This window comes from Nilaparvata lugens, chromosome 6 (assembly GCF_014356525.2).
Source record: "Nilaparvata lugens isolate BPH chromosome 6, ASM1435652v1, whole genome shotgun sequence".
NCBI classification, from domain to species: Eukaryota; Metazoa; Arthropoda; class Insecta; order Hemiptera; family Delphacidae; genus Nilaparvata; species Nilaparvata lugens.
Genome location: NC_052509.1, coordinates 2317371 through 2343466, shown reverse-complemented (window position 1 = coordinate 2343466; position 26096 = coordinate 2317371). Strand labels below are relative to the sequence as shown.

General features: G+C 33.7%; 1 protein-coding gene across 1 annotated transcript; it reads left to right on the top strand.

Moving 5' to 3' along the window:
* Positions 1 to 914: 914 nt before the first annotated feature.
* LOC120351765 lies at positions 915 to 26096 on the top strand. Its single transcript, XM_039429933.1, has 7 exons — positions 915 to 947; positions 14790 to 15285; positions 19115 to 19451; positions 21216 to 21312; positions 22548 to 22649; positions 24164 to 24319; positions 25889 to 26096. The coding sequence occupies exons 1-7, from the start codon at positions 942 to 944 to the stop codon at positions 25940 to 25942; spliced, it is 1248 nt and encodes a 415-aa protein (XP_039285867.1). The 5' UTR covers positions 915 to 941; the 3' UTR covers positions 25943 to 26096.

The window sequence follows — 26096 nt, the reverse complement described above, 5'->3', positions numbered from 1 at the left end:
ATTTTAACGATAGAATTGAAATCAGGGAAATAGTAACTTGATTGGATATCACTGGACTTCATGCCAGAAAATTAAATTAATTCATTGAACACAGAGATATGAGTACAGTAATAATTGATGCAAGACTTTACACTAAAATGTCAAATTGATTCATTGTAGGCCTACACGGACATAATTATGTTATGTAAACTGTAAGAGTCAATAAGGAGTTCCTATGAGCGATATAGAAACTAAAGGTGTTATAAACACTTAGAAATAATATTATGAGAAGGGAACTCCATCTCAGAACCTAAGTATACTGATGAACTGGTCGAATGATATGACATAACTTCTTATGTTGACAATCAGATGATACTGATCTGGGAGAAAAATAGACTTCAACTGACAATAAAATGATGACAACATTCTGACAATACAATGACAACATAATAACCTATTCAAAAAAGGGAATCATTCTGTAATAATCACAAACTACTCAAGATATCTGTTTCCAGTAAATCACTTTGAAACATTAGAAACGTATTTTTGGGAAAATTATATGGTTTCCAGAAAGTAGGCCTGTATTAAAAGATGTAACCTGTAATTTAGGAAGTAACCCCCTAAATTAGTGGACTGAGATCATGAAAATGATTTACAATCTGAGCCAGAGAAAAATGGGGTCTAACTATGGCAATTATTTCAATAATTGTGGGGTTTTGCAAAGCTGGAATTAGCTCGCAAACTTTAGTGAGATCGAGTATCAGTGCTTCTGAGCACTGGAGAAAGAAAACTTCTCCAGAGCACAAGTTGGAAATATCTGGAAACTGTTCAAGCCCCAAGAACTTACTGTTGTTCTAAAACAAGAAGTTACAGATTTTTTCAAAATATTAATCTACTACTGATTGGGAGGAATCTGTGCTATCCGGAGTACACACAATTATTGTCACACAATTATTATCATTATGAAGGTGAGTGCTCGATCTCTGAGAAAACAGATTTCGGTTTCCTGATTATCGAGTTGAGATTTTTTTCAAAATTCAATCTAATTTTATCAATCTTGGTTCAATAACAGCCAAGAGTTGCAAACACAAATAATTGTCATAGAAGAAAATACAATTGAACATAGGAGATAGATGACTGTCCATCTCTATTATGTGAGTTCATAAGCTGTCTCATTTGCTCTCAATTATTAAACTATGATACATCATTGGATACTTCATTTTTAACACTGTTCTTTAATCATAACCCATCCGTTTTCCAAGAATGAAACTTACATCAACACTAGATGTAAAAATATTTCAAGATTCGTTATCTATTAAGAGAAATTGTTAATCATATAATCTAAGCAATATTTTGGCATTTTTTGTAAGATCTATTTGAATTTAATGGCGGAGGATTGGGATATTTAAATTTTATGCTAATTTGAAAGTCGGAAAGAGGATCTGTAAAACTTGAGAAGGAAGAACCAGCACTCGCCAGCCAGATGCCACCATAAGAGGACCCCAAATATTTTAGAGCGAAGTACCTTATTAATAATTTTGTAAAAATTAAAGTTAAAGTAAATTATTAAATTTCTTAAAAGACTTCGTGATGCTATTGTGAAGCAGAAGTCATTTTTCATTTTAATTAAATTTATAACCCCTTGGAGGAGACGATTCCGGCTACCATATTCCCGGACCACATGGAGTTGGATCGACATCGGCGGCTTACAAGAAGATTTTCGACACGTGAGTGATTAAATTTGAATTTAGTGATGGGCGCCCTAGTGCTTCGAAATAATCTGATGATCAAAGCTAGCTCGCCGAAAGGGTTATTATAAATTAAGAAATTAATAAGAGTAATACTTGCGCAAGTAAAAATTAGCATTAAAGGTATTTAATTGAAAGAAAAATATATAGATCAATATTTTAGAAATTTCTATTAATCAAAGAAGTACGAAATCTAGGCTATCAAACATATGCATACAATATTTAATTTTTTGCAATACAATTTGCGATAATTTATCATAGTTCTAATTCACTAGATGAATGGCTCTACCTATTCCGTCAGGTGCCGAATCTTGCACCCTGAGATAAAAATATATATTCGATACAAATAAATCTACTAAATACTAGAGATTTTAATATATATATATATTTGGATTATTAGTGGCTAATTTATCAAGCTGATCTTAGAGCACATATTTATGATTGAATTATCCAAGCAGACAAGTATTAGCAAGTACATGTCACAGCTACATGCCAAAGAATGCATATGATTTCAAGATAAAGGCACATGGTAATGATTCGTGCCATAAATCTAGAATATAAAGTTAGCCTGTGATATTTTTATTGATTTCAAATATTGTTCTATTTTTATATTATATTTTTTATCGCTCTATATATATTTTTGCCTCGATTGATCTTTGCATTATTTATGTAATATATGTGTAAAATTTTCATGGTGTGCAATTTATTTTATATTCCTCATCTCTATAGTATAAGTATCATTTATATATATATATTTATTATTATTGAATTACAAGAGTTATTGGAGAAGCCCATATCTAGGCCTATCAAGATTTTTTAAGACTGAATACTATTAGAAAACCACGCCCTAATTATATTAAATCTCATGCTTTACCGACTGATGCCAAGCAGGAGGCTAATCGTTATTTTATATAAAGAATAACGTGACACAAAGACATGTCGCCCAACGTGATAGGCCACGGATACGACAGAAAGACATGTCGTACCAACGTGGGACTGATGATGAGAGCCAAGCTCATTGAATAATTATTTGAAATTAGGTCAATAACCATATTGAAAATTATAGATAACTTATACGAGTTGTGAGGAAAACTGGCGAAGGAAAATTTGTATTACTTTTTGGGGAATCAATAGCTTTAAATAAAGAGAAATTATATGTTTTAAAGAAAATTTTATATTATTAGTACTGTAAAAAATTACCTGTTTATAGAGAGAGCTATTATATTTTATAAGCCTAAACTGCTAGTCAGAAATCAATGAATAGTATTATTATATTATAAGAGCTTAAGTAATAAATAGGTTACCTGGCTTGTAATGTCCATAGGCCTATCCTCATTTGTGTCCTTATTAATGCCTTGTTGGCCAAAACTTTCACTTTTTTAACAAACACTTGACACTTAATCCATTTTTAAAATATGAGTCTCTTTTCGTCCACGCAAAGTAAGGTAGCAGACACACTGCAGACGGCGATAGTAGCGGAGATCGACGCTGAGGGGGGCGCGATGGAGTCCAACGCCCAGATATCTTCAATCACCGCCAAGAATCCTGTGAACAGTAATAAACCGTTAAATGTCTCCCAAGAAGCAATAAGGAGGGTTATAGTAGAGGGGATGATCAAGTCATTTTCTAATAGTTTAGAAAAAACAATGACCACAGTAATGAAGAACTTAAAGGCGGAAATGAAGGAAATGCGGGAATCACTGAAGGATACATCGGTAAGAATGGTAAGGAGACTGCGGAAAGAATAGATAACCTACCAGCACAAAACACTTCACAAATTCATGAAATAGCTACAAACAGGAACAATAGTCAACTTATTTCCATAAATAAACAACAGAATAGTAAATCTACACAAATAGCTCACCTAAATTCTGATATAAATCAAAACAAAGTACAACTTAATTCATTGGAGACAGCCGTTGGAGAACAGCAATTATTTTCATCTGAATTAAATGCCGAAGTAGTAGATAATGAAACAGAAGCTTCTAGTCATTGGAACAGGCCCAAGAGAAGTTGGTACAACTTGAAAGTCAAATACATCAATTTCCGCACGAGAATATAGAGCCTATTCCCATAGCAACGTTTGATTCACTACACAGTTTCAATGAATTAGGCCGTTTTGACAATACAGACCGCTATCTCCAACCTAAAGAATTTATAGATCAGATAAAACTAGTTCAATCATTAACACCCACCTCTTGGAATTTTTGGCGTCTTCGTTTGACTAGTTTATTGATTGGCGAACCCCTGATGTTCTTTCGGAGTAGAGCCCATGAATTTACATCATTGGATGAGTTTGTAGCTGTCTTCCTGGAACAGTATTGGAGCAGAAGTAAACAGTTGGACGTGCTAGCGGACATTATATCATGCGATTTCAACCCTAACTTAGACGGTGCATGTACCACTTTCGTCACTGCCCTACAGTTTAAAAATTCTCAATTGAGCGAGCCCATTAATGAATCGGCATTAGCAAGTATTATTTTAAAGAAGCTACCGTATCAAGTTAGAATGGCACTCGCCACACAACCCATTACTGATTGCAAGCAGCTGATAAATCATTTATATGGCATACAGTCTGTGATGGCAATATCAAACCACCGTTCAGACCAGAGATACGCACAGAATCAACCTAATTCAAAAATTAATCAGTACACCAGCCAAGCCTATGAATCAGTACCATATGATCGCTCACGATCTACCCCTCAATTTAAACGCCGCTATAATCATAATCAAAATAACAGCTGGAATAATAGAAGTTTTCAGAATCGTCAAACAAACCATTATCCACAACAAACCTATGAAAGAAAGTATTATTATGGCCGTGATCGATTAAACTCAAATAATAATCACACTCAGAACAATTACAACAGAAATTATAAACCGCCACCTCAACAAGTAAGCACAAATTATACATTAGCACATGCAATAGGATTGAATCAACAAAAAACCCAGAACCCAGTACCCAACGACCCGCCACCAGATATACAGAAAACTACAGCTAATAAACCAGGACTATATGATACCCCCGATATAACAAGCACAAGCTCAAATGAAACAAACCAAGAAAAGCAGGATATTTCAACGTCATACACCACATTCAGAAGTGATTTACCGAAAACATTATTAGAAGAACCGAAAATATTAGAAAAACAGATGTTAATACAAGATAAATCACCACCAAAAACCGTCGCTCAACATGCAATTAAAACAACCCGAAAACATCAACCCCTCTTGAGCCTTATATTCCCCGCCGACGATCCATCACCGCAGGTAGAGCAGCCCGCACATCAAGAGACCGCCACCATACTACCCGCTTTGAAAGTCACACTCGCGCATCAAGAGACCGCCACCGCACCCATGCATCATTCGACCCCACCAAGGCACCCCAATGAACCCAGGATAGAGGACCAAGAGGATGACACCAGGCAGGACGGAATACCGGATGAAAGGAGCATGCACCGCAAGGCCCGGAGACGCAAGCGCCCGAGGACACCGGACGGCCGACATCAGGACGGAGAGGACGGCATTCGGGAGAGGAGCATGCATCGTAAGGCCCGGAGGCGGAAGAAACGGAGGAACCGCGCGCGCCGATGGAGGCCGCATGCACGCTTCAAGAGGCAAAGACGAACACCGGACCGACACCGAGGAGGACAGGAGCAGACCAACGACATGCATCCGCGGCACATACGTTTTAAGAGGGCCAATAAGCGATGTGACCGGCAAAATGGATCGAATGAATGGATTAAAACTGGAACCGATAAGACTACTATGATTGATTCGTGCATGGGCAACATAAAAGGGGACTACTTATTGAGACTGATGAAGGATAACGGTGTCTAGGAAGAGTGAAGAATTAAAAAATAATATTAAGAAAGTGAAAGTACCTGAATATTATGCTATTGAAAAGATGATAAATGTTTGGATTTGGTGTTTAATATTTGTTATTATGGCTGTGATATTAGTAAAATACTGTGTTGTGGATAGGACGAAAATATTGTATTGTTGTGTTAAATGAATCTATGATTGATAATTGGAAATTTAATATTATAAAAATGTTTATTGTTATAAGCCTATTGAGTTATAATGAGCCGAAATCAAGAATATTAGATGAAAATAAGAGGAAAGGTGAATTAAAATTACAGGATGATGGGAAAAAGAACAAATTAAAAGGAATTACCATTAATGAAGCTTGGAATTGTTTGAAAAGTATATAAGATACCGGGGTTTTATATTCATGAAGATAAGTTAATAATAGGACAGCCTCAACAATCAACAAATGGATAGCAGATAACCAACCAGCCTACAGTGTAGCTACAAGCAGAAAGCCTAAAGATATGGGAAGACCACAACAATTCTACATGCTATATCGTCAAATTTGAAATAATATGATAAGAAATCAAGGAAAACATTATTATCAAACCGATTACTAACCTTCCTTAATAAATTTAATATCGGTATAGGACCTCGTGGCAACAATCCAATGTTTAATTTCTTTCCAGCCGTTAGAAGCCTGCAATAAGGAAAAGAACAATTTTTAAATATGTAATTAAATTATATACATCAGATAAAAAAGGACACAAGCGGGGATAATAAAATTAAAATTTGTTAATTACCTTTTTAAGAGAAAAAATTGAGCAGTTAGGTTAATAGTTATGAAACTCGACAGCAAATTCTGTAGAACCAGTGACCAGCTGGCCAAAGCCACCCAAATCAAATGAATGTAATGTCTGTTGAACATATGTTTATAAAAAGAAGTACTGTACCCAAAAAGTTATTTATTATTATTATTTATTAATGTCGATATATTTATTTATATGTTTTATATTTATTACTTTTAATTATGCCACGTTTGTTACCTGAAAAGACTTAAAGTGAATACCAGTTACCAAAACCAAAGAGCCATTAGCAAAAGAAAGTATTGTACCTGATGTATAGAAAATTATTTATATTAAGACCTAAGAAATACTATAAGATATAAGCCCAGAAGTTTATGAATCGAAATTATTGTCTAAAAGGAATCATTTATGAGAATTATGAAATGTGTGTAGTTAAGTTGGCGGCCCTGCAAGCGGCGAATTAAAAATTACTGTGTTGTAAATGTTGTCAGGAGGAGTGCGTTTAGAAGTTTATATTTATGATATTTTTATGTGTGTTGAGGAGGAGAATTTGTTATTGTTTTTGATAAAGGTATAAAGGAGATGCAGCAAATATGTCTGCGAAATGTGATAGAAGTAGGAGAGTATAATTTATAAATAAAGTATAGTGTATATCAATGTATTGAAGGGTGGGTTTTCATTAAAAACATTGTGATTCTCAAATATTTTGAATTCAAACCCAGGGGCGCGTGTAACATATTTAAATCTGGGTAGATGAAAAGCCCTAACAGAAATAGTAATAGGTCTAAAAATAAAGTAATTGGCTAATATCGCCAAGCAGATAATAAACAAGATTAGATAGCATCAGCTTGTTCTGGCTAAATGGTACAAGAACCTAAAAGGGATTTGAAGGAAGTTTACTACTCATAAATAGATTATTTATAAAATATTTGAAGATTGAGGTTAGGTAGATGTATTCACAGATCGGTGACCTAGAGATCGATCAAACCGAAGAACGTAGAATCTGACCAAAACCCCTTGGCAGAGCTTTATTGCATTCGGATGGTGTGCAATGTGAAAAAACACCGTCCACGTGGCTAATTATTAGTTAGCATGGAATTAATATTAATATATAGAATATTAACTAGCATGCAAAGAGCATAAATAAAAAACCAAATAAAATAATTTAATGTATTCAGGAAATAAGAGTTACCAGGCGCATGAATACCTAATAAAATTTGCATGCACCAATAGTAAAACGGCAGTTAATAGGCGGCAACTGTAGGCCGATTCAAAAATATTTATATATATTTATATAATTGTAGTAGATTTTGTGTAAAAATTTGTGTAATCTATGTTATCAATATGGCTCGAATGCAAAGAAATTATTAATCATATAATCTAAGCAATATTTTGGCATTTTTTGTAAGATCTATTTGAATTTAATGGCGGAGGATTGGGATATTTAAATTTTATGCTAATTTGAAAGTCGGAAAGAGGATCTGTAAAACTTGAGAAGGAAGAACCAGCACTCGCCAGCCAGATGCCACCATAAGAGGACCCCAAATATTTTAGAGCGAAGTACCTTATTAATAATTTTGTAAAAATTAAAGTTAAAGTAAATTATTAAATTTCTTAAAAGACTTCGTGATGCTATTGTGAAGCAGAAGTCATTTTTCATTTTAATTAAATTTATAACCCCTTGGAGGAGACGATTCCGGCTACCATATTCCCGGACCACATGGAGTTGGATCGACATCGGCGGCTTACAAGAAGATTTTCGACACGTGAGTGATTTAAATTTGAATTTAGTGATGGGCGCCCTAGTGCTTCGAAATAATCTGATGATCAAAGCTAGCTCGCCGAAAGGGTTATTATAAATTAAGAAATTAATAAGAGTAATACTTGCGCAAGTAAAAATTAGTATTAAAGGTATTTAATTGAAAGAAAAATATATAGATCAATATTTTAGAAATTTCTATTTAATCAAAGAAGTACGAAATCTAGGCTATCAAACATATGCATATAATATTTAATTTTTTGCAATACAATTTGCGATAATTTATCATAGTTCTAATTCACTAGATGAATGGCTCTACCTATTCCGTCAGGTGCCGAATCTTGCACCCTGAGATGAAAATATATATTCGATACAAATAAATCTACTAAATACTAGAGATTTTAATATATATATATATATTTGGATTATTAGTGGCTAATTTATCAAGCTGATCTTAGAGCACATATTTATGATTGAATTATCCAAGCAGACAAGTATTAGCAAGTACATGTCACAGCTACATGCCAAAGAATGCATATGATTTCAAGATAAAGGCACATGGTAATGATTCGTGCCATAAATCTAGAATATAAAGTTAGCCTGTGATATTTTTATTGATTTCAAATATTGTTCTATTTTTATATTATATTTTTTATCGCTCTATATATATTTTTTGCCTCGACTGATCTTTGCATTATTTATGTAATATATGTGTAAAATTTTCATGGTGTGCAATTTATTTTATATTCCTCATCTCTATAGTATAAGTATCATTTATATATATATATTTATTATTATTGAATTACAAGAGTTATTGGAGAAGCCCATATCTAGGCCTATCAAGATTTTTTAAGACTGAATACTATTAGAAAACCACGCCCTAATTATATAAATCTCATGCTTTACCGACTGATGCCAAGCAGGAGGCTAATCGTTATTTTTATATAAAGAATAACGTGACACAAAGACATGTCGCCCAACGTGATAGGCCACGAATAACGTGACAACGGTTTATGAGGAAATTGGATTTTTGAGATATATACTTTTTTGTGAATTGTACGAGTGGGTTTCATTTATTTGTTTGAAAGAGGAATGACCAATCAAATGTTATTGCATGTTATTGGATTGTACGAGAACATTCGTTTGTTTGAAATGAAAATGACCAATCAAATTATTATTGCATGTTATGAATTCCCAATTCAACATTTCTCTTATAAAGTAGCGGTAGATAACGCGTTTAAAAAGAGACTCACTTTGAAATGTCAATAATGATAGAGTATTATTGCAAGTTATGAATTACCTTTTCAATTCTACATTTCTCGAATAAAATGACGGTGGATGAAGCTAAAGCGACTATAGTGAGATTAACTTTAAACTTTCAGCATTCCACACGAATAACGTCAATGCTTCCCATTTATTCAAAGCTGACAGTTTTAAGTGAATTTCACTATGTGTGAATTCCATGGGAGTAGAAAAGGCGAATTTGAGAGAAAAACTGAGGTGTAAGAACCAGTGTCGATTCCCATAGTGACAGATAAATTAAACTGTAATATTCAATCCACAAAAATAGCCCTTTGAGAATAACGTGAAATTTCTAACCATTGATAGAATTAAGCAATTATTTTATTTGGAATTATTTCACTCAATTAGTCGATTTTGTTTTCAACAGAATTAGGAACAACCTAGCCTACGTATTCAGATATTCTTTCTCAAACAAGAGCTGGAATTGAAGTATGAGTATGAAAAAATTCTTAATTTCGAAAAAATATTATAATTTTTAGTATCAATGTTAATTCCTCCAAAAACAATGAGAAATTTACAAATTAGAATATCAAAATCAAAATTATGAAATACTGGGATGTAAATGTTGTAGCAAAGAAGTTGAAAAAGAATAAGGGTAGCAGTGTCAAATCAAAAGAGGTTGGAATATCTGAAAGTACTGAAATTGATTACTAGTTCTGGAAATATCAACTAGAGATTAACACACTTAAGAGAAGGAATGAAGCAGTCACGACTGATAAGAATTCAGTATTAAAGACATGAATGATTTAAAAATACTTGAAAATTCAATTTAAAATCAGCAAAAGCTTCTGCGCGAACAATAACAGGATAATAGTGCAAAACGTTTTTGAAGACGGTTCGAAACTTTCCAGTTTTATTGAACATTTTTGTTTTTTGAATAATAGTTCTTAATTCTGTGAGATTCAGTTATTCATCATGTTCATTTTTTGTAATTGAAGATTTGCTTTTTTTTGAAGTGTGACTAGTTAATTAAATGAAAGATAGTAGCTTATTAACCAAGATTTTATTTGGACTGTGGTATAAATTTGAAAAGGGACAGTTTCAGGCAATAAAATTGTTGTGCCTTCTCCTCGTATAAGTGTAATGATTGTACATAATTGAATAAATAAAATAATCATTTTGATAGTGAGATTTAATGGATTAAGTTCCTACTGCTGATTGCACAGATCTCTGAATGCATATCATTTTAAAAATGAACAATACATTTTTGTCAATGTATGTTCACCTTGCATATCTTCTACAATCTTTCTTTGCTCTAGAATAGAGACATCCACCATCTTATATGCATTGCTTATCCGTTTATAGAACTCATGTTCCGTGCCAACTTTCCTTCATGCACTATCTGGTCCCATGAAAATAGAATGGTTCATTCAATATTCTTCCATCTTTCAAATTCATGAATTATTCTGCTCTATTTCTGTTGCGCTGTCCGGTTGAATTTGTCTTGAAGTGTGACAGTTGAAGAGAAAATTCAATGAGTAAAGGACATGTACAAGGATACAGGAAAACATAAAAGAAATAAAATGAAAATGTTTCATCACTTTTATAATGCAGGAACTGGAAATGCTTCATTTATAGAATGCATTCTATTATAGTAATGCTTTTATAATCTATTAACTCTTTTACTCTATTATCTCTTTTATTAACTATTGACGATGTCAAAATCGCACAAAAGGAAACCATCACTGACAGAAAGAGGATCTTATTTGAAAGAACAGTTACGAGAAGGCAACAGGTTTGTTCAGATGAATTGAGAAAAGAAAGATCTGACAGAATGAGAAGGTATTGGGAAGAAAGGAAGAGAATTGACGCGAATAAACGAAGAAAGAGGACTAATCAGAGACTACAGTGATCCTATGTGGTCACAAAATTGAAAAAAATTATTTTATAATAATGCATAAACCTGTCAAAAGAATTCCTGTTCAAATTCCTGAGACAAAAACAGTTTCGAAATCTGATTTTGTATCATTCTTCAACAAACGTCTAGCTAAGAAAATAATATTCATGCTATTTCTGATAAGTATTTCAGCTGTATGATGTAGTAACTGGATCATTTGTTAATTCAATATCTCCGCACCAGTAGTATCACATCAGAAGATTACTTTCGAATATCACAACCAGCATTACACTATTTTCTATCAATATCACTAAAAAAATAACGACCTATTTTTACTTTCCTTGTCCTATTACCATTGGTAATTATGGTATGGTATTACCATAGGTACCATAGGTCGCCATTTGTGGCTCAACTGTATACCGAAATATTACCTTCATTAAATTTTATTCATCTACAATTAATACTGATATGAATTAAATAGTATATTCAACTTCACAGTACTGCGTGCAACATATTAATCCTAATTTACTAGATATTTCATGACCCTAGCATAATATATACTCTTTCAGTATAAAGTAGGTTATGCATTGGCTAACCGAACAAAATGGAGGCTTCTGTGCCTCTGATTGGCTGAGCTGTGATACGATAACGTACTGTGCTGTGATTGGCTGCCTACTCCATACTGTCGCTCCCACTTTGAACAGTGGGAGTCGATGAACGAGAGTCGAAAACAAACTTGGCAGACAAGTGTACCACTCTCTTTATTTTAAATTTAAATTATTCGATTATTCTTCTGATGGGATTGTCGAAATGAAGCCAAGAAATGAGTTTATCGTTGATTCTCACAGTTTGTATTGCAGCTAAGCCTAATACAGAAAAAGAAAACATTTATGTTGAAATTTTTCTCTACTCCCTCGTACTACCAATTTCATTCATCAAACAGGCTGTTATTGTGACCGACAATTTCGACGTTATTTTATATGTTTGACCTTGTTATTTGAATGAGGAAATATTCTTACCGTGTCAGAGGTAATACCAGAGACAAATAATCTATTTATAAACGGTATCTCTATCTATGGCATTACCACAGAAAAGTAAACATTGATATTATTTTCTTTGTCTATTGCTACTTTCCTTGCCCTATATTACCATAGGTAAGGAAAGTATTGCTTTCCAAAAAAAATTAAGGTACCCTAATTTTATGTTTTCTATACGTTTCAAGGTCCCCTGAGTCCAAAAAAAATGATTTTTGGGTGTTGGTCTGTGTGTGTGTATGTGTGTGTGTATGTGTGTATGTCTGTGAACACGATAACTCCATTCCTAATTAACCGATTGACTTGAAATTTTAAACTTAAGGTCCTTATATCATGAGGATCCGACAGTAAGAAATTCAATAAAATCCAATTCAAGATGGCGGAAAAAATGGCGGATAATTACTAAAAAAAACATGTTTTTCACGTTTTTCTCGAAAACAGCTCTAACGATTTTCTTCAAATTTATACCATGGATAGCTATTTATAAGCCCTATCAACTGACATGAGTCTCATTTCTGGGAAAATTCCATGAGCTCCGTAATATTCTTGAGAAAAATGGCGGATAATGACAAAAAACCAGGTTTTTCACGGTTTTCTCGAAAACTGCTCTAACGATTTTCTTCAAATTTAAACTATGGATAGATATTCATAAGCACTATCAACTGGCATGAGTCTCATTTCTGGGAAAATTCCATGAGCTCCGTAATATTCTTGAGAAAAATGGCGGATAATGACTAAAAATCCATGTTTTTCACCGTTTTCTCGAAAACGGCTCTAACGATTTTCTTCAAATTCATACCATGGATAGATATTCATAAGCACTATCAACTGGCATGAGTCTCCTTTCTGGGAAAATTCCATGAGCTCCGTAATATCTTGAGAAAAATGGCGGATAATGACAAAAAACCATGTTTTTCACGGTTTTCTCGAAAACGGCTCTAACGATTTTCTTCAAATTCATACCATGGATAGATATTCATAAGCACTATCAACTGGCATGAGTCTCATTTCTGGGAAAATTCCATGAGCTCCGTAATATTCTTGAGAAAAATGGCGGATAATGACAAAAAACCAGGTTTTTCACGGTTTTCTCGAAAACTGCTTTAACGATTTTCTTCAAATTTAAACTATGGATAGATATTCATAAGCACTATCAACTGGCATGAGTCTCATTTCTGGGAAAATTCCATGAGCTCCGTAATATTCTTGAGAAAAATGGCGGATAATGACTAAAAATCCATGTTTTTCACCGTTTTCTCGAAAACGGCTCTAACGATTTTCTTCAAATTCATACCATGGATAGATATTCATAAGCACTATCAACTGGCATGAGTCTCATTTCTGGGAAAATTCCATGAGCTCCGTAATATTCTTGAGAAAAATGGCGGATAATGACAAAAAACCAGGTTTTTCACGGTTTTCTCGAAAACTGCTTTAACGATTTTCTTCAAATTCATACCATGGATAGATATTCATAAGCACTATCAACTGGCATGAGTCTCCTTTCTGGGAAAATTCCATGAGCTCCGTAATATTCTTGAGAAAAATGGCGGATAATGACAAAAAACCAGGTTTTTCACGGTTTTCTCGAAAACTGCTTTAACGATTTTCTTCAAATTTAAACTATGGATAGCTATTCATAAGCCCTATCGAATGACATGAGTTTTTTGCCTGGGAAAATTGCAGGAGCTCCGTAATATTCTTGAGAAAAATGGCGGATAATTACTAAAAACCCATGTTTTTCACGATTTTCTCAAAAATAACTTGACCGATTTTTTTCAAATTCATACCCTGTATAGTTATTTATCAGCTCTATCAACTGGCATGAGTCTCATTTCTGGGAAACCAATGGGGGGTTCATCCCATCCTTGGGAAATGGACTTAGTAACCTCCTTCTCGTGCATGAGGTAGGTAGGTAGCGCAGTTCATAAAAAGAACACATAGTCGAGATATTTCATCTGTAGGACAGCTGTTTTGACGACTTTAGAAAAATGACGACTAAAAAAATCATCGAATTTCACAATTCACACAAAGAAAAAGTACTTTGAAAACAATTATATATGTACACATATACAGAAGTCTGATCGTAGTTTCAAATATGAGCAAGGAAAGTTGTTTGAGTATACCACACCAGATTTTTAAATTTGGACTCCATAAATGAGATTATTATAGCTTATTCCGTATTCTACCCTCTCTCCAATTTGATGATTTTATTCTTCATCGTAGATTAACCCACTATAACGAAAATTCATCCTCAACTGTCAACATTACTTATAAATAATCTCAATGCTTCCCTTTCTACCAAACTGAATAACATCAATATTCATTATAAATAGCATCAATGCTTCTCATTCTACCCAAGTGTATAACATCAATATTATATAAATGCTTGTCATTCCACCAAGGACAACATTGCCATTCTACCAACAACATTCTACTTGTCATTAGTTATTTAGTTCAGAGTGGATCTGGTTATTAACGTTTTTTATTGAAATTCTCATTTTTTCTCCCAAGGAACTAGTGAAAATGAGCGACGTGGTGGCAACCTTCATGAAACACCTCAACAGCACCGGACTCTACTCTCCACAAAAACCGAGCTACAAAGGAAAACTCACCTACCTCGTACTAATCTACGTAGTCTTCGAAGTACTCTACGTCATGATCAACAGCTGGAAGACTTGGGACTTCAACTCCCGGGTGACAGCTTTAGAAAACCTTAACTTGGCCATCGGAATCTTCAACATAGCCACGGAACACATGCATCTGCACGACAGAAAATACAACCAAATACAGCTGATGTCGTCTCAACTGTATTTGTATGACGTCAGAGAAGATGTACCCAATACAATGTCTATTCAATCTATATTCAAAGAGAAGGAGGTATTCGTGGAGTCGATGGAGAAAGACAGCATAAAACTGACAAATATTATAGTGACGTCATTGAGGTGGTATTTTATTGGCTACTTGATGTCATCGCTGTTTGGATTGGTTTTCTACGTCATCAGTGACGGTAAAGGCGGAATCCCACATTATTAGTATTATTAAACGGGGTCCGGTACAATGAAAATATAATCCACAGGGATTCCCATCAGAATAGTGGATAATCAAATATCAATAATAATTCAATGTTCCAGACACGTTTATTGATTCTGAAATGTGGCAATCCGCATCAATATAGATTTATGATATACAGTAGAATTACAATTATCCGAACTCCGACTATCCAAATCGCCTATTATTTCACTTTCAGAAAAAAATTTGTCCAAAAAAAGTCTGCGCTAATATTCTTCCCCCGCGAAGCCAGTGTTTGCGCGTTCGCTCACTATTGTCCTTCCCTCCGCGAAGTCAGTGTAGTAGAACATGTGAAAATATCATGTTTCTTTCATTTAATTCAATAAAAAATTAGTGCAATATCAAAACGTAGGTACCTTTTTTTCTCTCCAATGGCAATTTTTGAAAAAACTTCGGAATGGGTCCCGCTCCCCCTCAATTCGGATAATTGGAGTTTTACTGTAATCGTTTCATTTGAATCCTTTGAAGAATTATAATTTATGTTTCTAATTATTATCAATAATCATAAGATTACGAAGTAAGCCTATGGGAATAATTCAATATCAATCAGTACCGTAATTCAATGTGCCAGATACGTTTATTGATTCTGATATGTGGCAATCCGCATCAAAATAGCTATATAATATAATAGTTTCATTTGAATCCACTGAAAATTATAATTTATATTTCTAATAATTATTATCAATTATCATTAGAATACCGAGTTTAATTCAATTTTTATGAGAACTATATCAAAAGTTTGAGAGTACAATGTGATGTGAGCTGCTGTAATTTTCAAAGCAAGAAGGGTTGATTGCGTGACAAAGGAATATTGAAATACATTTTTCGCTGATGATTATTCACTCACCATTAATAGAATACTTATGATTTCAATCGAAATTTGAATTGAAATATATTTCAATCTACTAATTCAATCATTTTTTCAATCGAAATTTGAATTGAAATCTATTTCAATCTACTGATTCAATCATTTTTTCTTTGGAACTTTTTTGTTTTTGTTAGATTGAAGCTGATAAGAGTTCTAAACTTGTGCGTGAATATGGGTTGTTGGTGATGATGATTATGATAATGAGGTTCAATGATAATTAGACCCAAAATTCATGAAGATGAGTTCTGAACCAGAAATAGTTATTTGTGCAACTAGTGCGCAAAGTGACAGTTTGCTGCACCGAAAGAAACGTTTACGCCCGAGACGTAGGCGAGGGCGGAATGGTTTCTTGAGTGCAGCAGAGGAACTTCGCGCACGTATTTCACATTAAGTTTTTCCTACAGTTACCATTGAATATGAAAAGTGGGTAATTATGGGTAAAATTGCCTGAAATGCATCAAATGTTTTTCTGTGTAATTTTATTATTGATAAAAACCTTAATCCTAAAATCCTAAAGTCCTCGTTGTCCTTGGTTATAATATAATATAATGAATAATAATTAGCGCGTTGTGCTTGGTTGCACCTCTGCTCACTATAGCAGCCACAGCAGTCACTGTTACCAACTTCATTTTGATTTTGCTGCACTGTTGCTCCATATAACCTACTAAGTATTTTGCGTTGCCATGTTGCAAATCTGGAGTGCAGAAAAATTTTTCCCGCACTAGAGCGGAAAAGTGATTCTTTGCGTTCTGTAATCAGTGCAGCAATGGCCACTTTTCAACGTAACTGTAGGAAAAGACTATTCTATTGCAGCTCACAAAACTGGCATATGCGATATGCGCCTCATGTAGTAAAAATAAACTGAAATATTTCCATTCTTTCAATTAAGAACCAGTAGTTTTTGTAAAAATTATCCATCAAAGTTGATAATCATTCGAAAGCAAATTAAGATTACACATTATTTTGTTTGGAAATTCTTGAACAAAGTTTTTCGTGAAATAAATCACAACAGTCTAGTATCGAAGTAGACCCGATTTCCGAGTTTTAGGCCCGCCGCAAAAAAAAAACACGCTAATCCACGAAAAGCAACCCACGCCGTGGATGTTTTGTAAACCATTGCTAAGCTTCTCCAGACATCTGTTTAATACATGCAATGAATAATCCACTTGTCAGCTGATTGATTATGAATCATTCTATTGCAATGGTTCACAAAACATCCCACGGCGTGGGTTGCTTTTCGTGGATTGGCGTGGGTCTACTTTGCGGCTGGCCTATGGGCCGGTTTCCGAGCTCGGGATTCAGCTAAGTTCTAGACTATAAACAGCTGGAGTCAGAAAATTGGTTTTCGCCACACTTGGATGTAATGAGCTGGTTTACGTGCGTCATATGGAGGCCGAAAATGATTGTTTTCTGACCAGGCCGGTAAAATTTTTACGGCCCTAGGGCTGTAAAATAACCTTGAAGTCAGCTGATTCTGATTTGATGTGAACGTGTTTACAAAATAGTTTATGAAACGGAATCAGTTTATGCTTCTAGAATTGAATAAAATATTTTGCAATAAGATACTATCATTTTATTTGGATGAATGAAATACAAATAAGATATATAAACTATTCAAATTAAATTTTCAGAGTATAATAGAATCTAACCTCAAACCTCATAGTACTTCGTTTATCACAAAACATGGTGAATATTTTGGAACTACTTGGGCAATATCCATGGTGCTGAACGTTTTTACAAATAATTTATGAACGGAATCAGTTTATGCTTCTAGAATTGAATAAAGTATTCTGCAATAATATACTATCATTTTATTTGGATGAATGAAATACATATAAGATATATATTATAAACTATCCAAATTTGATTTCCAGAGTAGGATAGAACTTCTAACCTAAACTTCCCAAGTCGATGACAACAAGCGTTAATTAATTCAGACATTCAGATTGGCCAAATTTCAAGTGTGCTAAAACAGCTGATCAAAAAACTTTTCATTATTTGTGTTCATTATTCAATAATTAAAACATCTATAATAATATCATCTATTGTCATATGAAAGAATAAAAAAGTATAAACTCAACCTCCCACATAATTGAACATAATCTTTTAGGTTATTTAGACAGATCAGAATAAAAAATAAAAATACTTGGACAATTTCCTGATATTCAGATTACCTCAGATTTGCTAGAGCTATGACCTTCCACTTTTGCTTTCGGAAGTGCTTAATGAACAATTATTCTCATATATATATATATATATATTGTTTATTTTTCTATGTGACGAAAAAAAAAAAATATATATATATATATATATATATATATATATATATAATATATATATATATATATATATATATATATATATAGTATATTTTTGTGTGTGGCGAAAAATAGCGTTCGCACTACGGGCAAAAATGTTTTCCGGCTCTCAATCGTTTCTAGTCCTCGGCATACGGCCTCGGACTTGAAAACCGATTTCGAGCCGGAAAAGTCTAATTTTCGGCCCTAGGTGCGAAATATACTATTACTAAACGGGGCGTAGTCGCAGTCCACGTCTAAATTAAATTTCGAAAAACTAGAAAATTGAACACAGAATAAAATAATTGGAAAATAGTGTAAAGTTTCAGCTATTTTGAATTATTTAGGAATGTTTAATTTCGTCAAGGAAAAACGTTTCCAATATTATTATAGAAATGAGAAAATAGAGATTTATTTGCTGCGACTATTTACTGCGACTACGGGGTGTTTTGGAAAGTCAATTTTCTGACTCCAGCTGTTAAAAGTCTAGAACTTACCTAAATCCCGAGCTCGGAAACCGGCCCTAAGTGATTGAACCATTTCACAAGCTGAACAAAAATATTATCAAACTTGAATCCTACTTCACAATTTATCTTTTTCAGATTTCAACAGTCTCTCATTGCCTATAGTATTCTACAACCCATTCACCCCATCTCCGAGCATATCATTCATGAATTTCAAACAGTACGTCCTCATCCTGTTGTTTGAGCTGTGGTACACCCACCTAAGCTTTACACTGGTCATCACCATGGGAGGATTCTACTTTCTATCCACTGATAACGTCACAAGAGAAATGAAACTGTTCCACATGAATCTGAAGGAGTTGAACTTGAATTTCAAATCAATAGAGGCTGCAGACCAGAAATGTGATGAAAGAAATTATGAAGCGTTGAAACCGATTTGCAGAAGAGTATTTGCGCATCATCAGCTAATTTACAAGTAGGGTTATGCCATTTATTTCTGGGGAAATTAATTTATTCGAGAAGGAAATTTCAGCTTGAATGATTTGGGTGATTGTGATTGTAATTATTGAGTGATTGTAAGTTTGGTGATTTGTATTTGTTGTTATGACACTACTAGTATGATTTAGTTTTGACAAGTTTCATTATTACTATTATTATTATCAATTCATTCATCACATGACAAGTGAGTGTTTATTGCAGTCAAAGTCGGCCTTTGGCAAGACTTTGGTGCATTACTAAACTGAAATGTTCAAAAATGATCTCACAATGGATGCTGTGCTGAGAACAACTGCTTTTTCCATGGCATATTTTGCACTTTTCGATATTCCCATCTGACAAAGATTTGCTGACACTTTTCTAGTTACAACTCCAACCGTGGAGATAATAACAGGAACAATTGTAACCTTTTTTTGCATCCAGACATCCTTGATTTCAGCAACAAAGGTAAGGTACTTGGAGACCTTTTCATTATAATACTGGTCCAAGTTGTGGCAGCATGGTATGCCAACATCTATTAGTGTTGTTTCCTTGGCTACCTTATGAGCAACTGTTCTGTCTGTTAGCACCGACCGATCCCAATATAACTTATGTGTATCATTCTCCAAGACTGGGGATGACTTGTACGAGTAGTAGGGCAGCTTCTGATTGATGATTTTGTACTTGAAAGCAAGGTCCTAATGCAAGATCCCAGCTACTGCATTGTGGCGCTTTAAATAGTCAGTAGCTGCACAAAGTAGAAGGAATTCTTTCTCCTCTGTGGTAGCTGCCAGTGATTGACATGCAGACATGATGTGCTGAATAGTCTCAGGTGCCAAGCCACAACGTCTGCATGAATCATTATTTATAGGCAGCTTCATTATATGCCTTTGATCATTTTTTGTTGCGATCAATTGATTCTGTATGGCAACCAAAAATCCTTCCGTTCAATCCTCAGAAGGATTTAGGGGAGTGTACCCTCTATCAGCTTTTCTCACTGCTGCATACAAGTCACCTTCTTTCTTCATGCCTCTGATTTGTCTCATCTCATGTCTTCATGCTTCTGATTTGTCTCTCACAATACATTACTATTATTATTTATTGTTATTAGACTATAAAACCATTTCATGAATTTTCTTCATGAAGCAATCTCCTCTGAAATCAGTTTCGAGCAAATTCTGCTTGCGTGTTTCTGATTGACAACTATAGAGAGAAACGTTTTTATGGTAAATAAATAATGTCATTTCAGAAACTAAATTGGAGTTGATAATGTTTTCCACGATACTTGAATATGTGCGAATGACATTGTCCTACTTCACAGATGAACAAGAGCAGCAGTTGAAATTTCACACTTAAATTAGATCTTCTTCTCTAAGTACCGTCTCCATTTCGGAGGTTGGCAATCATCATGGCAATTTTTACCTTGTTCACAGCCGCTCTAAATAGGTCATTGGTTGTGCAATTAAACGCTTCCCTCAGGTTTCTCAACCAAGACATTCTCTAAATTAGATCAGACTCGTAGTATTCATTACAGTTAAAAGAAGAATAACGAAGTAATATTGATGAGAATTGATAATATGGAGAACTGAATTGTGTAGTATGATATTGGGACGATGTAGGACTGACTATATATATTAGTTCACAAAATAATTCAAGACTATTTTATAATCTGTTGGTCAATATCAACTAAATAAAACACCTACTAGGAATCATTCGAAAATGTTGAAAAATAAGAGAAGTTATAAAAACTGTTTCATTTTTCCAGAAAAGTCAGAATGTTGAACAAGGGACTTGATTTCATAGTCATGTATTACAACCCATTCATATGTTTTCAACTATGCCTTGCTATATTCTGCATCGTGGTAAGTAGATTACAATAGTATATTTCGCACCTAGGGCCGAAAATGAGACTTTTCCGGCTCGAAATCGGTTTTCAAGTCCGAGGCCGTAGGCCGAGGACAAGATTGAGAGCCGGAAAAACATTTTTGCCTATGGTGAGAACGTTATTTTTCGCCACACAGAAAAATAAACAATATAAATCTGAGAATAATTGTTTATTAGGCACTTTCGAAAGCAAAACAGGAAGGTCATAGCTCTAGCAAATCTGAGGTAATCTGAATATTAGGAAATTGTCCAAGTATTTTTATTTTTTATTCTGATTTGTCTAAATAACCTAAAAGATTATGTTCAATTATTTAAGAGGTTGAGTTTATACTTTTTATTCTTCCAAATGACAATAAGATGATATTATTATAAATGTTTTGATTCTTGAATATTAAACACAAATAATGAAGTTTTTTGATCAGCTGTTTTAGCACACTTGAAATTTGGCCAATCTGAATGTCAACGTCAACAATGCTTGTTGTCATTGACCTCGGAAGTTTAGGTTAGAAGTTGTATCCTACTCTGAAAATCGAATTTGAATAGTTTATAATATATATCTTATCTGTATTTTATTCATCCAAATAAAATGATAGTATCTTATTGCAGAATACTTATTCAATTGTAGAAGCATAAACTGATTCCGTTTCATAAACCATTTTGTAAACACGTTCACATCAAATCAGAATCAGCTGACTTCAAGGTCATTTTACAGCCCTAGGGCCGTAAAACTTTTACCGGCCTGGTCAGAAAACAATCATTTTCGGCCTCCATATGACGCACGAAAACCAGCTCATTACATCCAAGTGGGACGAAAAAATATTTTCTATTTCTTCTTTTTCTAATATATATTTTGAATATCATGTTAATCTGGATCATAAATAAACAGTGCATCAGATCATGGAGTCATGAAAACTGCCTCCAGTGGATGATGACCCTCTTAAAAAGAGTTTATGAGCAAACTTGCAATGGAAACATTCAAGAAATGAATGAATATACCAGATGCCATTCAAACATTTACGATTTCAATCAATATCCAACGCATAATCCAATAAAACAATAGCGTTTCATAAATTGTACATTTTTACTAGAGGAACTCAATTCTTTCTCGAAATTGAATATTTCAAAAGACAACATTCATGAAGAAAAGCGAACTATAAATTTTAATACTCTGAATTATACTCATTAATACCTTAATTTCTGTATTCTGTTCTAGAAAGTTGACTTGATCTTCAAAATAAAATACGGTTTCGCATTTTTCACAGTCCTTCTCATGTCATTCATATATTGCGAGAAAGGACAATCTTTGGAAAACGAGGTAAAACTTCACGAAGATTCTTATGCAGAACAGAGATTTTTTATAAACCATATTCCTATTGGATATGAGCAATTTTTACAGATAGAGGTTGTGACATCAATGTAGATGTTTGAATCGAGACAAGTTTCGAGACTAGTGTAAATAGAATGTAAGTGAGCTCTCAAATTGTATTAATTCTACATATCTTTTCCATGCCATAATCTTGAATCCTCAACCGATTCCTCTTCTTACAAAGTTCTCGTGATAATATTGAGTTACATCGAAGTAGAACCGTGAAGGCCCGGAAAAATTGCATGTTTCGAAACGTTCTTTTGTCGGATAATCTTGTTAGTTCCCAGCCACCCCTATCTTGTTTTCAGGTCACAATTCGTTTTTGAAATGATTGAGTTAGGTCTGGGTTGACTGCAAATTGTGATCGAGAGCTTAGAATGGTGGTATCATATTATAGAGAAGAAACTGTATCTCCTTTCCCTCATACACAGAAGTCACTATTATGTGAGAGCCCATTCTAAAGGTGCGTACAGATTTACGCGCCGCGAACATGAGCAATTCACTTTTAATCAGCTGATGCCAAGCTTTTTATATCTGTATCTTACCGTTTCTGTAAAAATACAGATATAATCAGCTGATTAAAAGTGAATCCTAACATGTTATTTTGTTTTGACAAAGTTGTTTTTCGTGTATATTCAAGTATTGATCAATATGTTTTTTTTCAACTTTGTATTGAGGATTATTATTTTTGTTGTATTATTTTTGCTGTGGTGGAATAAAATTTGATTTGATTTGATTTGATTTGAATTGCTCATGTTCACGGTGCGTATATCTGCACGCACCTTAATGAAGAATAATAATTTATTCTATACATTTTCAAGTCAATTAAATAGCCTACAACAGAAAATTAAATAGTTACTGTAAAAACAAATAAAATCTTTTTACCGGATAATAATGGATGTTAATCAATCATTGTTATTGTAATTGGCATTGATCGATGTAGTTAGAATATGGCTCTTAGGTCTTCGATTGATCGTATACAGTGAGTATATTGACATTCTATGTAATGTACATTTTATACTCACTGATCGTATATTGTTCATTGATCATTATAATACTCAACTAACATTAATTTGTAATGTTATTTAAATTGAAATAAGAACAGTTTTCAGCAAAAGACTGTTGTGCCGTTTGAAAAGTTTTGATTGTACAATATGAGGTAAATAAATAATTATCATTGATAAATTAAAAATTGTATAAATTGAAATGGACATAACCTACATAATATCTGGACAATTTATGACAAAATTAGGAAATTGGAGAAGTTTTGGGCAATAGCCTTTTTTTCTTTTTCGACTACTATTGTTGTAACAATAATACTGTATTGTTTACTCTATCCAATGGATAAATAAATAAATGAATTATATTTGAATATTGTTCAAATTATGGAGGCTAATGTATAGTAAAATTTTTCAATGGATAAACTTTTGAAGGAATTAAGAATTTGAAAATTTTGTTCGCAGGGAGAGGACTTACGAGACGCTCTTTATAGCTGTAATTGGGTTGGCAAACCTGATTGGTTCTGCCGATCTCTGATGATACTCATGATCCAGAATAATCAGATTCCAAAGATTGAGACTTTCGGTATTCTGACACTGAACAGGAAAAACTTAAGAGGGGTGAGAGAAGTACCCTATTTTTCAAGGTTTTTTCAATCCAATTCTTCACAAAAAACCAACTGATAAGATGGATCGGGGGAACGAGTAATACCATGGCCACCTCTAAAGGTGCGTACAGATTTACGCGCCGCGAACATGAGCAATTCACTTTTAATCAGCTGATGCCAAGCTTTTTATATCTGTATCTTACCGTTTCTGTAAAAATACAGATATAGTCAGCTGATTAAAAGTGAATTGCTCATTCACTTCGCGGCGCGTATATCTGTACGCACCTCAGTACATAAAGGTATATAAAAAGCTTGGCATCAGCTGATTAAAAGTGAATTGCTCATGTTCGTGGCGCGTAAATCTGTACGCACCTGAAGAGGTGGCTATCGTAATACAGTGGGCTAGTTCTTTTCATATCAAAGTCCTCTCATGAATAGTTTCTAGTTGTTATTGTTTTCTATAATAAATATATTGGATTATAAATTGATGTAGAAAAATCTCTTCATGGGATATTTTTTGAAAATAATTAATCAATTAAAGCTCCTTACCTCAATCCCAAGTCTGTATCCAAAGTATGTTCTATCCACATTCAATTTTGCGAAGACACAGCTACTCGTTATTATTGATCCACAAAACTTCAATCCATGTACAGAAAATAAACTAGAAAATGAAACGAAAATAAGAGTAAGTAAAAATGGATAAATAGTAAGGAATTATTGAGAGTAACAAGAAATACTGCAAACTACAAACTACTGTAATATTGGGAATTTGACAAAAAATGTGATATTTAATTAAATATATGAACTATTATAAGAAATAAAATATACGCTATTTAAAAAATAATATTAATAATAGGATGGAAGCTAGATGAAAATAAATACTTAGGATTTGCGTTTAATGATTATTGAATATGATAAGGATCAATAGCCTGCTTTAGAAATGTGAATGAAATGTTAGGATTCATCAAAATAGTTATTTGTGCAACTAGTGCGCAAAGTGACAGTTTGCTGCACCGAAAGAAACGTTACTTGACGGTTTCTTGAGTGCAGCAGAGGAACTTTGCGCACGAATTTCACATTAAGTTTTTCCTACAGTTACCATTGAATATGAGAAGTGGGTAATTATGGGTAAAATTGCCTGAAATCCATCAAATGTTTTTCTGTGTAATTTTATTATTGATAAAAACCTTAATTTATTGTCAAATTGAATAAAAATGTTGTCCTTGGTTATAATATATAATAGTAATAATTTGCGCGTTGTGCTTCGTTGCACGTCTGCTCACTATAGCAGCCCAGTCACTGTTACCAACTTCATTTGATTTTGCTGCACTGTTGCTCCATATAACCTACTAAGTATTTTGCGTTGCCATGTTGCAAATCTGGAGTGCAGAAAAAATTTTCCCGCACTAGAGCGGAAAAGTGATTCTTTGCGTTCTGTAATCTGTAGGAACTGTAGGAAAACATACTTTTCCTCGTAATGTAATTGTAATAAATCTATTGAAGAAGATGTTTTGAAGCTTGTACTGGTAACATTATTATTTCATTAATTATTCAAGTAAGTTCATCACATTGGATGTTACAGATAATGCAAGCAGTTTACTCCTATTTCAATCTGCTCATGAGATTCTCCAAGTAATGAAATTTGAAGTAGCAGGAAAAGGGCCAACCCTCTCTGTTGGAACATGAGATTTTCCAGATAAGAGAATTGAAAACTCTCAAGAGAGTTGGAAGTCGTTGAAGGATTCATCAATCAAGGATTGCAATCTTGTAATTTGTATTAACAATGAACA

Bases quoted from the DNA above. Each gene is read 5' to 3' on its own strand.
- LOC120351765 (XM_039429933.1), top strand. The intron at 15,286-19,114 runs GTAAAGGCGGAA...TATCTTTTTCAG, and splicing joins TTTCTACGTCATCAGTGACG to ATTTCAACAGTCTCTCATTG. The intron at 24,320-25,888 runs GTGAGAGAAGTA...TGGATGTTACAG, and splicing joins ACAGGAAAAACTTAAGAGGG to ATAATGCAAGCAGTTTACTC.